Source organism: Mastacembelus armatus, chromosome 4 (assembly GCF_900324485.2).
Source record: "Mastacembelus armatus chromosome 4, fMasArm1.2, whole genome shotgun sequence".
Classification (NCBI taxonomy): Eukaryota; Metazoa; Chordata; class Actinopteri; order Synbranchiformes; family Mastacembelidae; genus Mastacembelus; species Mastacembelus armatus.
The window spans coordinates 392,847-405,984 of record NC_046636.1 but is presented as its reverse complement, the minus strand read 5'-3'; the positions used below and the strand labels follow the sequence as shown (position 1 = coordinate 405,984).

The 13,138-nt window shown below is 45.7% G+C and overlaps 3 protein-coding genes across 3 annotated transcripts; 1 reads left to right on the top strand and 2 right to left on the bottom strand.

Moving 5' to 3' along the window:
• Nucleotides 1-547: 547 nt before the first annotated feature.
• Nucleotides 548-4,357, top strand: fam174c (family with sequence similarity 174 member C). Its single transcript, XM_026323811.2, has 3 exons — nucleotides 548-975; nucleotides 2,141-2,263; nucleotides 2,853-4,357. Exons 1-3 carry the CDS (start codon nucleotides 692-694, stop codon nucleotides 2,854-2,856), a joined length of 411 nt encoding a protein of 136 aa, XP_026179596.1. The 5' UTR covers nucleotides 548-691; the 3' UTR covers nucleotides 2,857-4,357.
• A 3,898-nt stretch (nucleotides 4,358-8,255) lies between these two features.
• On the bottom strand, nucleotides 8,256-9,924 carry LOC113139621 (T-cell acute lymphocytic leukemia protein 1 homolog). Its single transcript, XM_026322918.1, has 4 exons — nucleotides 9,745-9,924; nucleotides 9,558-9,619; nucleotides 9,087-9,151; nucleotides 8,256-8,713 (listed from the first exon to the last, which is right to left on the bottom strand). The coding sequence occupies exons 1-4, from the start codon at nucleotides 9,922-9,924 to the stop codon at nucleotides 8,256-8,258; spliced, it is 765 nt and encodes a 254-aa protein (XP_026178703.1).
• Nucleotides 9,925-10,116: 192 nt separating this feature from the next.
• LOC113139923 (uncharacterized) lies at nucleotides 10,117-12,764 on the bottom strand. Its single transcript, XM_026323554.2, has 3 exons — nucleotides 12,576-12,764; nucleotides 12,398-12,472; nucleotides 10,117-12,088 (listed from the first exon to the last, which is right to left on the bottom strand). Exons 1-3 carry the CDS (start codon nucleotides 12,598-12,600, stop codon nucleotides 10,704-10,706), a joined length of 1,485 nt encoding a protein of 494 aa, XP_026179339.1. The 5' UTR covers nucleotides 12,601-12,764; the 3' UTR covers nucleotides 10,117-10,703.
• Between the last annotated feature and the right edge of the window lie 374 nt (nucleotides 12,765-13,138).

The window sequence follows — 13,138 nt, the reverse complement described above, 5'->3', positions numbered from 1 at the left end:
AGGCTCCAGCAGATCCCTGGGACCCTGGTTAGGACTAAGGGGGTACAGATGATGGATGTACATTTGCTGGCATCGAATGCAATATTAAACTGTGACATTTATAGATGGAGTTTGGTGTGACATTAATGAATCTACAACTATTTTGGGGGATAATTTAATGATTGATCATTAGTAACTAATATACTGTGCTGTTATACTTTTGTGTGGGCAGACCTTCAACCAAACTCCGTTCAATAATCTAGCGGTTTAATGCTTCGCTGCCTCTCAGCTCCGCCACCTAATTTAGGAAACGTGAGTCACGTGTTTGTTAAAAGCTGTAGGATCCACGCTTCAGTTCGGCAGATGTGTGACCTGAAAATACTTTTTAATTTTCGCGGTTTGGGAAAAATAACAGAAGAGGCAGGTATTTGTCGCCTGCAGCCATTAGTTGTATTTAGAGCCTTTACACCCAGTGTCTGAACTTACAGGTACCTGGCTGCGCTGTGATTGGTTAGCGCGCACTACCTGCAGACATCCCCGAGGGAGAAATCAGCTACAACCTCACTCTGACGTCAGCAGTAGGTGGAGGTGCACTTCCTGGTTGGAGTTGGTTTATGTCAACAAAGTCGGACCGAGTTCGCGTAGGCGACGTGTAACGTCAGAAAACTCCGGTCCCGCTTCGGTTCTTTCTCTTCGTGTTTGTAGCCGTGAAATGAGTCTGTGCGCTGTTCTCTCCGCGGTTCTTGTACCGATCTGTTGGGTGTTCGCGTCCGTGGCGGACGATGCGAGCAAAGCCGCCCCCGCCGGTGGCACCGCGGCGCCCGGGGCCGCCGTGACGAACTCCAGCGGGACCAACTCCACACACGGCGGCGGGAAGAGCCACGGAGGGCTGTTCACCGGGCTCGGTGTGGACAGCTCGATGATCCAGAGGGCCCTGTACGTCCTGATCGCCATCACCATGGTCGGAGTCCTTTACTTCCTCATCCGAGCTGTGCGGTGAGAGCCTGCCATTGCTTCCATTGCTGCGCACTCAGTTTATGGCCCAAATGGACAAAATGTCCCACAAATCCTAGGGTCAGGCACAGCCGAACCGAAGAAGGACTGGTCCAGTTCTATGAAAACACATGACCCTCATTTTACAAAGTATGTGCAGCTGCCGACGCGCGAAGAGCACTAAAGCTCGGCGTTTTTTAATGGAGTTTGGTTTAATGTCTGTCAAGTCACAGGGCCCGGGCAGGATTTCAGCTGATATAAAAGTTGTGCTGTTTTTAGCACAGCGGGGACGAGGAGACACAAATCGACACGAGTTTATCAGGAAAGCTGCGGGATTATTACACGACTACGCAAATAGTTTAATTAATTTAACGTTTTAATTGACGTCGCGCCAGACTTCATTCGTAAAGATAGCTATTTAATAAAACACGTCGCAGCAAAGGGGATTTACGCGCTTCTGTGAAATTATAACTGTAAATTTCCTCTGGAGCTCCCCCTCCCTGGCCGCTTTAGTTCCTCTGGTGGTTCCTCACTGTGTGGTGTCTCTTTTATTTCAGATGGCCGGAGTATTACAACAATCAGATGCGAACAGCTGTCCCAGCTTTTTTTTCTGTGCGTGAACCGGAAAGAGAGAAAGCATTTCCTGCCGTCATGGGTCGCCACAGACAATATCACACCAAGCTCCATTAAGAATTCCAGTAATTTAATGTTCCCTTGCTTGTTGACAGACGTATGTCTCCAGTAAAATGTTTTGTCTTACTGTTTAGTTCAATGAGCGTCACCTCAAGGCAAAGGTCTTTTAAAATCTGGCACTTTAAGGCTTTTTACTAATTTTACTGAGTAAAATCAGTAAGAACAGCGTTTAACCCACAGTTGTTTTGATGGTCAGTTTATCTGTTTATCTGAATTTTTCATCCATTGATTAGCGTTGTGCTAATATGTTTGTCAGTCTGTCTCTACAATAGCATAGTCGCACATCTATTTCCTGAATGTGGTGCAACATCACACCAAACTCCATTCACAAATCCCACGACTTAATACATAATCTCTTGTACACACTCAGACATGATCCAGCTGGTTGGAGCCTCTGTCCAGTTCAGCAGGAATCATATCGGCATCACAGTCTAGCAAATATTAATCTCATTGATTATTTTGATGGTGTTGTCAGGCTCAAAAAGCCCGTCCAGAGGAAGAAGTATGGCCTGCTGTCCAACTACGACGACTCTGTGGAGATGGAGGCGGTGGAGAGCGATGAGGACGACACGCTGTATGAAGCTCGCAGCCTGCGCAGGTCAGAGTTCAACACGACAGCAGGACTTTTTTCTGTGAACAATGTCGAGTCAAAACGATTAAAAAGAGCATTTGTGAGTTGTGCTGAAGGTGCCTGAATGAAGACGGTGTTTCCTGCAGATTATCCAGAGTGACAGTGTCTGTCGTCTTATTTCATTTTTAAAGCTCAGAGCAGCAAAAACCAAAGTTTATTCACCTGCTCTGTTGTAGAAACGTGGGCGCCTGGACTCAAAACAACAAATTGAACCTACCGGGCACACGTGAACAGTAAGCAGCCAGTGATAGTCCACAGATCCCAAAAGGGGAGGCCCGTCTTTTTTTAAAAACCAGTTTACATCTCTGTTTCCACTGCAGCTTGTCTCTGCTCTCAGCAGAGTCTGGAGCTGGTTTTTGGAAACAGACGGGCCTCCCAGTTTGGACAACAATGGAGGTCTACGGCTCAGACCGATAAGCTGAACCAGGTTCTGGAATGTGTTAATGATCTCAGGGACTTGAAGTTAAACAGATTTCTGAACTCGTGACACATTGGAACCGATTGAACTATTGATCTGCTGATTGATGTGACCTGTGTTCTCTGTGTGTCTGTTCAGATGAGGCCTGCTGCGGTTTGTGGACCTGCTGATGCATCAGACGAGCAGTGTTTTCCGGACAATGAGCAGCCTGTCAGGTGATATTGATTATTGATTGGAGAGGGCGGACTGAGATGTGACTGCTGGTGGAAGAAAAATATGGACCAAACATTACTGAGGATAAATGCCAAAGCTAAACGCTGCTCCACAAGTCGGGCAGGACAATGAATATTTTTTTAATGTAATGGTGGATGATGTGACGCTGTTCTGAAGTTTGTGTTTTCCTGGAGAAGTAGGCTCGGAACCAAACCCTCCTCCTCTCTGTTTTCTTACTGTTTCTGTTTTCCTTTCTGCCCCAACTGGGCTTCATCTACCAACTGACTGCAGAGCAGCTGACTGACCCTCTGCTGACATCATTCTAACATCAGTTCCAGTACCAGCATTTCCAAGTGTTAAAGGATAATTCCACTTTATTTCAGCCTGGTGTGTTTCCCATCAGAGTGTCTGCTGTGGCTCAGCAGTACATGTTCACTCCACCTGCTGTAGAGAAACCAGGACTCTCAGTAAACAGTGTTCCCATGGTGCAAGTTCTTCACAGTGTTTATTATGTCGTACACATGACGTGACTAAGTGCAGGCTGCAGCGTCACAGGACAGCATGAGCTCATAGAGGCTGGGGCCGTAGACCTCCATTGTTGTCCAAAAACACAGCAAGGAGCCACACCACTGACCTGGCTCACATGGTTCTTCCTCACCAACAATGGGAGGCCTGTCATTTTCCAAAAACCTGCTCCAGACTCTGAGAACGGCCGTCACTGTTTACAGGCTCTGAAGGAAGAAAATCAACTTCCAAACTAGACAAATTTCTCCACCTGCTCCAGCACATAAGATAATTCATGAGTTCATGTTTTTCATATTTTGTATGTCTGTAAACTCTGGACATGCAGCAGCTTTAAAGTTCAGTTTATTAGGAACCCCTGTGTCGGACCCGGTCGGTTTATTGCGAACCCATTGGATCAGTTTGGAGGCTTCTGTTCGTGCTGTCTGACACTGGGACGTGTCCTTTGGGTGCAGCACAGGTGGATGTGTCACATAAACACCAGGTGGAAATAAGTCAGTTTCCAGAGGTTTGATCTCAGCTGACAGGCGAAGGGTAAACATGGATCCTGCTCTGCTCATGTTCAGATGTTTCTCGTGTGGTCTCAGTTTCTCTTATGGCACCGACCTTTCCTCTGTCATTTGGTTCTAACTTCAAGCTATAAGTTAAAGCTGAGTTCGTTAACGTCTGCTGAGCCTTTCAGCTGCTGTTCTCTGACTCTTGATGACTCTTGGTGATTGCATTCACATTGTTTTAGCTGTCGTCGTCTTTGCTTCCTTCAGTGTAAGTGTGAATTGTCTGAACGGCTCTGCCTTCAGACTGTGCCAACAACGTCAGTGTTCAACGGAAAAACCTTCCCTTCACCTGTGGTTTGTTGTAAAACACCAAACCTGCAGCTTCACTTGCTGACATTAAACTGTCATATTGAATCAGTGTGGACAATTTGTTTCAGTGAATCTGAATGACTTTTCTTCTGCTCTCTAACTGGATTTTAGGAGCTAAAGCAGGATGAAAATCTGCATGATCCAGATGTTCAGAGACGGATTAATCCAAAGCTGCTCTCAGGTTCAGAAACAAATCAAATAAAACAGGCTCATCCAAGGCAGCCTGTGTAAACAATAATAATCATAATTTCAGGTTATAGGAATAGCAAACTGCTTCTGATGGCAGCAAATTAAAATGATTAAAACCAACCAAGTAATCAATCATAAAATACCAGTAACGTGAGGTAAAACATGCAATTAAAAACTGCTGAAATCAGCACTAAAAAATACAAATGTAATTCCTGGTAAAATTATTTGAATACAAAATAAAGAACTAAAGTTAGAATATACTTGGTAAGAAGATGTGATGGCAGCACCATCAGTCTGTTTATGACCCTCGGGGGACCCCGTAGCATCAACACCTTTCACATTAAAAGCACTTCAGACATCTTCATTGTGGTCTTCCTCCTGTGTCAGAGGCAGTAGAGGTTCCCACAGTGCAATCTGTCTGGATCAGACATTCAGGTCAGAGGGGGCGGAGCCACTCTCTCTAACAAGCCAATGATGAGTGGGCGTGGAATTGCTGACCGATAAACATCTGAGCCAATCAGACGGCCCCGAGAGAGACATCAACAACAGCAACAGGTCCCAGAGGAGCCAGGAGGCGGGATTCAATTAGAGAGCAGAGTGTGAGACGCTGCTGCAGCCTCGCTTCCCACCTGTGTGTGAGTGTGTGTGTGTATAAGTGTGTGTGCTTTTGTTTTTCTATTCTGACGGGGACCACCACCTGACATGTCTCTCACACCATGGGGACCGGTTTTCCCCATGGGGATCAGGTCTCGGTCCCCACGGACAGAAGCATTGCAATCAATAGAAAACAGCCTCCTGACACACCTAGTGCAGTTTTTTAAAAAGAAAACTGGACTCTAGAGGGTCGATTTTCTGGACAGTTGTGTTTCGCACAGTGCCCCTAGTGGTCGTTGATGGTACTGCAAGTGTGTGAATTTACACTGGTGGGACCCATTTTCCCAAACTGTGCAAGTGCATGTGAGAAAACTTTATATTTAATGAAAATAATTATAGTTTGTGCACTTTATATGAAAAATCTTTTATGATATGAAATGAATTTGCGTAAAATCAGCAAGGGGACCCATGTAATCACTGTTATCTCATTTTAAAGCAGATTAAAACCACAAATTGTAAAATTACAAGCAAAAAAATTATATATGTAGTGGATGTATGGATTTAATTGTTAAATTTACCTAAATCAACAATTAACATTTAAAATAACATCATAATTATATATGACTAATATTTTTATCAAAATTGCTCAATCACCCAGTCAAGTTACTCCCATACCTAGGGCTGTGGGACTGGGGCCTCTGGAGGCTGAAGTGGAACAGCTGCAGCTTCTGCGTCGTGCTGACTGTGCCATCAGGTTAGGACTGACTTATGTATGGACTACATTCAAAATGATCAATTATTTTGGCATTGTTATAGCTGACACTTCTAATATACAGCACAAGCATAGACTCATATCCTGTATAGTTTTCCATTATACTTGAGACTTCTGTCCTATGTCCCCTCCACTCCCCCCAGTGTCAAAAGACCAGACCAGCTGCTGTTGCCTGACACTGTATTTTTTGTCTCAGAAGAAAATCAAAGCCTGGAGCAGAGTGAGACAGGAGCTGGTGGAAAATGCTGAGGAGAAGATAGAGCCGGCAAAGGTGCAACAGTGACAAGGCTTTGAAAGCCACAACGAGGTGGATGCACAGCCCAGTGCACTGCAGGTGGTGTATTTATAGCATGTCTGTGCAATTTATGCATAAAAAACAACTGGGCAGGAGAAAAATTTGTCAAAAAAATGGACCTGATTTTCTATCCAGTGTAGAATATTAAGAAATACACAGCAGTTGGAAGAAAATGAATGCATTCCAATAAGCTATGGGTGTGTTGTGTAGGTGAAATATGATGAACTCAGCCATAAAGCTGTTCAGACGTCCAACAGGCCCTTTGAGAGGATCCAGACCCGTCCACGTCTGTCCAATCTGACAGTATATGGACCAGTTGTATTTTTGAGTCCAGTCCTATTTTATTGGACCAAAGGCATTTTTAGTCTAGTCGTATTTTTCTGGGACCAATCTTAATCTTTTGGACCACTCATATTTTATTGGACCAGACATATTTTATTGGACCAGACATATTTTATTGGACCAGACATATTTTATTGGACCAGACATATTTTTCAGGTACAGACGTATTTTAAAGGTAAATTTGGACGTGATGTGAATGACGTCATAACCCTCACAGTACCTGCACCTGTGTATTGTGGAGTGAAAGCTTCTGTGCCTCCGATCACCCCCTGCTGAGCTGTCTAACCTTCACTCATGGAAGGGGGTGGACAAAATACCAGAAACAGCTGTGAGTCTGATGCAGCCTGGTAACTGCACACACATACACACACGTATACATACACACACATACACACACACACACACACTCATACACAGGTGGGAAGCGAGGCTGCAGCAGCGTCTCACACTCTGCTCTCTAATTGAATCCCTCCTCCTGGCTCCTCTGGGACCTGTTGCTGTTGTTGATGTCTCTCTCGGGGCCGTCTGATTGGCTCAGATGTTTATCGGTCAGCAATTCCACGCCCACTCATCATTGGCTTGTTAGAGCGAATGGCTCCGCCCCCTCTGACCTGAATGTCTGATCCAGACAGATTGCACTGTGGGAACCTCTACTGCCTCTGACACAGGAGGAAGACCACAATGAAGATGTCTGAAGTGCTTTTAATGTGAAAGGTGTTGATGCTACGGGGTCCCCCGAGGGTCATATACAGACTGAGGTGTAGACAGCTCCGTCAGCCTGTTTCCAACCTGCCTGCCAACACTTAGGATTTCACAATAAAAGCCCCACCTCAGTTTGCAGTTCAGAGGAAATGTTTCAGCAGAACATCAGTTTTAACTTTAAGAAATCAGCTGGTGAAAAGCAAAAATCAGTTTTGAGTGTTTTTCTTTATGTCCTTCTGACCAGAACTTTACCAGAACTCAGAATAAATCACTGCAGCATCACTTTGAGTCACTTTTATTCATCTGGTTTCTTACAGATTTGTTTCTTCATCGCAGTAACAGCCATTTCTACTAAATCTCTACAGTCCAGGCACCAGAGCTCCGTTAACATGAAGGAAACTGGATCTGCTTTCTGGTGGTTCTGCTCATACAGCAGAACTTCATGCAAAAAAATGACCATTTATCATCAACATATCAAACTCAGCACAGAGGATGTGACCATCATTAATAATGACAACACTGATACCTGTGAATATCACATGACCATTTCAGCTCCACCTCAGTCTCTGGACTGTGTTTTTAAAGGGCCATTCTGCTGTTTTTTGGTACAGAAAATGATTTATCATAGAAAATACAACAACCCTTGTTTCCTTCCACAGAGACTCTCAGGTGAAACTTTCTCAGAAACAGGAAAAATACTACTGAGAAAAGGGACAGGGTTTAACAGGATTTTATAGAATCTGGATCCACTTCCAAATTCACTTAGTGGCTCTGTTAAAATACTTCAGAAATAAGTGCAGCAACAAAACTAATTTTAACCGTCTCATGTAACGAACATTTAGACAGAATAAGAATCACGTTAATACTGTTTGGTCTTTAAAACTGAATTCAGACCAAAGACTGCAGACCAATGTGTTTCGTTTCAGTAGGAGACTTTCAACTAGACTTCGGTCACAGATTTGTTTGGCTCTGGAACGAAATCTAAACTGGGAGCCACAGGAACCGTCCTGAGTCCTAACTCTACATCTGGTGCTGGACCTCCTGTCTCGTCACCAAATAAAACCACCAGACACAGGGTCTAACGTGCCGCTGCAGTTTTCAGCGTCTGGCTTGGATCCTGGAGCCCATGTTTTGAGCCAGAGCGTTGGTCCTGGTGTCTGTGAGATCTGCTCACAGTCTGGTTCCTCCATCGGATCGTCAGAGTCTGCATGCGCTAAACTCTCACAACTGCCGTTTGGCGTCAGCGGGCCCTGTGCCTCGTCCTCCTCCTCCAGGCTCCCCGCACGGCCCCAGGACCCTCCCCTGAGGTCCTGCTCCATCAGGATCCCATCCAGAAAGTTAATGTACCTGAGGGCGAGGCGCAGTATCTCATTTTTGCTCAGCTTCCTGTCTGGGGGGTGGGTGGGGATGAGGCGGCGCAGCTCGGCAAAGGCTCCATTAACGTTCTGCTGCCGCCAGCGCTCCCGACTGTTGGTGAAGATCCGGCGGACGACCTGAGGGCCAGGACCTGGGAACAGAGAGGGGGGTCAGCCGAGTAAAGGAAGCTGGACCTGAGTCCATCTGCTGAAAGTCATGAAGAAGAGCTAACACTCAGTGACTGACAGGAAGTGGCTGCCAACTAATCAATGAATCAGTTGAAATGTCAGTTGAAAGGTTTTAACTCCTGCTGATCAGAAACATCTCAGGCATCACTCGATCAATGAAATGTAGTTGTAGGCTACTATTAGTACTATTAGTAGGATTCGTAGTATTAGTAGTAGTAAAAGTAGTGGTACCAGTAACATGCTCAGACAGCAAAGAAGCTGCAGTAAAACTGCTCTAAACAGACTCAGAGTTTACGTCACTGGTTTCACTGGTTTTAAAAGGTAAAGGTGTCGCACCGTCACTGAGGCTGCTCCCATGTGGCCCCGCGCTGTGTTTCATCAGGATGTGTCGATGCAGGCGGCTGCAGAAACAGGCAGAAACAGGCAGTCAGAGACAGTCAGACAGTCAGAAACAGGCAGTCAGAGACAGTCAGAAACAGGCAGTCAGAGACAGTCAGAAACAGACACAGACAGTCAGAAACAGGCAGTCAGTCAAAAATAGAAACAGGCAGAAACAGTCATTGAAAGTGACTGAAGGCCTCTGTCTGTGTCGGTGCAGATGTTTCCAGCTGTGTGGATCTGCACCCTGCGCCCATTAGAACGTCCGATGACGGAACATGTGGTTCCTGATAAACCGGGTCTCTGTTCTCCTGTAGACTCGGCTCCTCACATTCATTCAGGTGTTTCTGTCCCTGCAGGTGATGTCCCCGCGTTTCATTAGAGGTGGCCTGACGAGTCCCGGTCTACGGTCCGGGACCATGTTCTCACCTGGAGCGTGTGTGCGGGTGCCGCGCGGCGTCGTGCTGAATCATGTGGGTCTGGCTGAGCGGCTCCGGAACAGCAGACAGGTTTGAGTCCCGCAGGTTAAACGTCAGTGTCCGTGTGCGCCGCCACTTTTATAGCGTCGTCCCCCCCCCAAGCTGTGCGGGTCGTGACGCGTCGTTTCCATGGAGACCTCAATAACAATGACAGCCCATTCAACGTAGAAAGTCCCTGGGGGGTCGGGGGTCCCAGGAAGCACCCCAGAGACCTGCGGGGTCCGCCTCCCCCCTCCGGCCGCTGCAGGAGTCGTGTTTTCCGGCGTCACCTCCTCCCTCCCTCCCCCGTCACGACCCAGACCTGTTTCCTTCACCATTAGTACTTTATAAACTGGGAAAGATCTCACAGGTTTGTAGTTCCCACTGGACAGGAAATGGATGAAAAGTGTCTCCAGCTGTCAGACACAAAATACAAATGTCCAGAGACTGCAAAACTACTTTTTACAGTTTGTTTACAGTTTTTCACACTTGAGGTTTTATTGGAGTATTTCAAACACAGCAGATACACAAAGTCCTGAGAAAGTACAGATGCCACAGTTTTGATATTTGAGGGCAGCAGATTTAAAACCTTTATTTATTTAGCACGAACATTCAGATAAATAAAACAAACCAACATCCATTAAAGAGAAATAAGGTTTTATGAAAAAGGGTTTTTGGAATAATTCAAAGATGCACTAAAAACCACAGACAGAACAAACAGGAGGAACTTTCATTTCATTTCTAAATAAATTACAAAACAAGTTACAGGTTTAACTGAGATGAAGATCAGGTTCTCTGAGACGTACAGGACTGGACCATTCAGAGCCGATTGAGGACCACAGGTGTGTGGACCACAGGTCACAGGTCCACACACCTGTGGGATCATTTGCCTCCAGTTTATGACATAACAGACGTCACGTTGGGATCAGAGGTCAACTTCAGCTGGACTGACAACCCACTGGAATTTGGTGGTTTCTGAGATCTGTCACATATTTAATGTGACCAAATGAAAACAGCAGTCTGTGGTCAGAGTATCTAGAGGACTGTGGAACTGGCATGGACGCCTACAGAAAGTTATTATTCTCAGCTTAAAGGGAACCAGGATTTCTATCTAAGACTATGCAGACCAGTTGCTGTTGAGGAACAGGACCATGTTGAGGTTTTCTGGCTCGATGGAGTTCCTGAGGCTGCAGAAACGATCACCTGCACTGGAGAAGGCTCTGTCCAAGGGCACAGCAGTCGAGACCACCCCAAGTTTCTTCAGAGCAAACCTGCTTAGTTCACCAAACTTGTCGTTTCCTATGAGCCTCCACCAGGCCAAAGGGTTGGAGTTTCCTTCAGCAGGTTCATAGCTCATGTATCTGCTCAGTGCACCTCTTATGGAGGAAGAGATAGCTCCTTGAGCAGTGACCCCCGTGGTTATTTCAGTTTTCGCTTGGCTTGTGTTTAGTTGACCCAGATCTCTTTTGAACCTTGGGTCGAGGAATGTGATGGGGGCCAGCCGATGATTGTCGACATCTCCAAACTCTTTTTTACATTTTGTCAGTAATTTCTGGGCAACCTCATTGTTTTTGCTTTCTTCTCCAAGTTTGTTCATGAGAGTCTTCAGCAGTGGCAAAATGTTTGAGATGCTCTCGAATCCTTGTGTTTTCATCTTGGAAGTGGCCTCCTCCAGAGGTTTCAGAGCCGATATGAGATTCTTCTGTTTCTTTTTATCGTTTTCATTTAGGATTAAATCAGACCTGCCTCTGTCGTCCAACACCATCACCATGGCCCGGTACTGTTGCTGCAGTCGTTCAAGCATGTGCAGCCAGGTGAGCCACTGATCCCCGGAGTTCATGATCAGCTCATCTTGGTTCAAAGCCAGCTGGTGTTGAAGCTCTCTGAACCTCCTGTCAGCTTCTGAATTGTGCTTAAAGAACCTGATGATGTTCTGGCACTTCCTGAGAACATTCGACAGCTCGTCGTCGCTCCTCAGATCCTTAAACACCACATTCAGGGTGTCAGCAAAACAAGGTATGTGTGTCCACTTTGATTTTATGTCCTTCAGCTGAGGTATGCCGGCTCGGATGACAGTGTGGACCTTTTCTCTCACGCCCCAAGCGTCCATGACATCAGTCAGCTGATTCTTAACGTTGGCTGCTGATGTGTCTGCAAACAGGCTGGTGGTTTTGAGCATGTAGGACTTGAGTTTCCCACGGGTGTCCACAAAATGGCAGCCTACCGTCAGATAGGACTCTTCACGTCTCGAAGACCACAACTCACACGTTAGCACAATGTCATCAACAGAATTCAAGACACCACGCAGCTCCGTCTCCTGTTCCTGGAAAACGCTGAGAAGCAGTGAGCTCATCCGAGGGCTCGCAGGGATTTGAACAGCTGGCTTTAGTGTTTCAACAAAACACTGAAAATCTGTATGTTCTGTGATTTCCAGAGGCTGCAGATTTGACACAATCATCTTCAGCAGGCGTCTCTTAGGTGTCAGTATTTCCTGGCTCAGAGCTGTGGAGGGAAACATATTAAAGCTCAGTATTTTAAAGGACAGCGTCTTTGTAACACTGTACATATGTGTAGGTCACATCTGGGACAATATGATGCGGATACATGGACGTTACGGGGGAACAGTGTGTCACTGACTGAGGCTGATATAACCTGTAATGTTGGTACTGTAAGTTAGTACACTGGCCGCGTTAACATCTGTTAATCATGTTCTTGGCACACCTGTAATTCCGGCTCCAGCTTCAAAGGCTTCACCTGGTGAGGTGAGCAGTGTTACTGTGCAGGAAGTCACTGGCAGTTTGTGTTTGTTACCTCGACTCAGTCTCTGATTGTCACGTCTCCAGTTTCTGCTGTTTCTCCCCCTGCTCATGTTGGACATTTGTCTGGCTGCACAAAACAAACACATCCAGAGTAAACGTCTAAAAACAAATTCAGTGCAATGAAGGAAACCGGTTCTGCTCTATCGAATATTTTAAGGAGATGTACGTACATCGACCGATAGGTGTCGGGTACATTTCTGGACAGTTCCTCTGTTTATGTCTTGATGTCCTGGTTAATGAAATGCTGTGGTGCTAACCAGCCACAGGCAGCGTCCTCTCAGGCGTCAGTCCCACCTGTACCTGCTCTGCTCTGGCTGCTGATCGGCTTTTATCCGCTGGGTGGAGTCTGGAAAGAGAAACGTATGAGAAAACGAAGGTGAAAGTCAAATAGGTGGAAAATTCTTCCTGGTTCATGCTTATATAAGAAGGTGTGGTAAACCTCCGCCTTAAAACAACAAAAGCAAACTAAGTGTAAAACTGGAGCAGACCCTGAAACTCAAAGTTTGTGTTTTACTTTTTTGTGTTTTTGATGTTTGTTCTTTATGTTTATATGAATCTGCTGTTAAACCCAAGACTGAAAGATGCTTGGAGCTAGTTCAAAGTTTCTTTTTAGGGCTTGTTTCCAATCTTTGTGTCCATTTTGCATTTCTGATGTCTCTGCTTTTAAATGTCTCTCCCTCTATATATATGTATATATATACATATATACATATATATGTGTTATGTGTATATA

What these genes read in the sequence shown, in the direction of transcription:
- fam174c (XM_026323811.2), top strand. Translation starts at nt 692, where the DNA reads ATGAGTCTGTGCGCTGTTCTCTCCGCGGTTCTTGTACCGATCTGTTGG. An exon ending in TTCCTCATCCGAGCTGTGCG is followed by an intron (nt 976 to 2,140) that starts GTGAGAGCCTGC and finishes TGGTGTTGTCAG; the next exon opens with GCTCAAAAAGCCCGTCCAGA.
- LOC113139621 (XM_026322918.1), bottom strand. Translation starts at nt 9,924, where the DNA reads ATGGTGAAGGAAACAGGTCTGGGTCGTGACGGGGGAGGGAGGGAGGAG. An exon ending in GGGCTGTCATTGTTATTGAG is followed by an intron (nt 9,620 to 9,744) that starts GTCTCCATGGAA and finishes GCTGTTCCGGAG; the next exon opens with CCGCTCAGCCAGACCCACAT. An exon ending in CACCCGCACACACGCTCCAG is followed by an intron (nt 9,152 to 9,557) that starts GTGAGAACATGG and finishes CTGTTTCTGCAG; the next exon opens with CCGCCTGCATCGACACATCC.
- LOC113139923 (XM_026323554.2), bottom strand. Translation starts at nt 12,600, where the DNA reads ATGTACCCGACACCTATCGGTCGAT. An exon ending in CCCGACACCTATCGGTCGAT is followed by an intron (nt 12,473 to 12,575) that starts GTACGTACATCT and finishes TGTTTTGTGCAG; the next exon opens with CCAGACAAATGTCCAACATG. An exon ending in CAATCAGAGACTGAGTCGAG is followed by an intron (nt 12,089 to 12,397) that starts GTAACAAACACA and finishes TTCCCTCCACAG; the next exon opens with CTCTGAGCCAGGAAATACTG.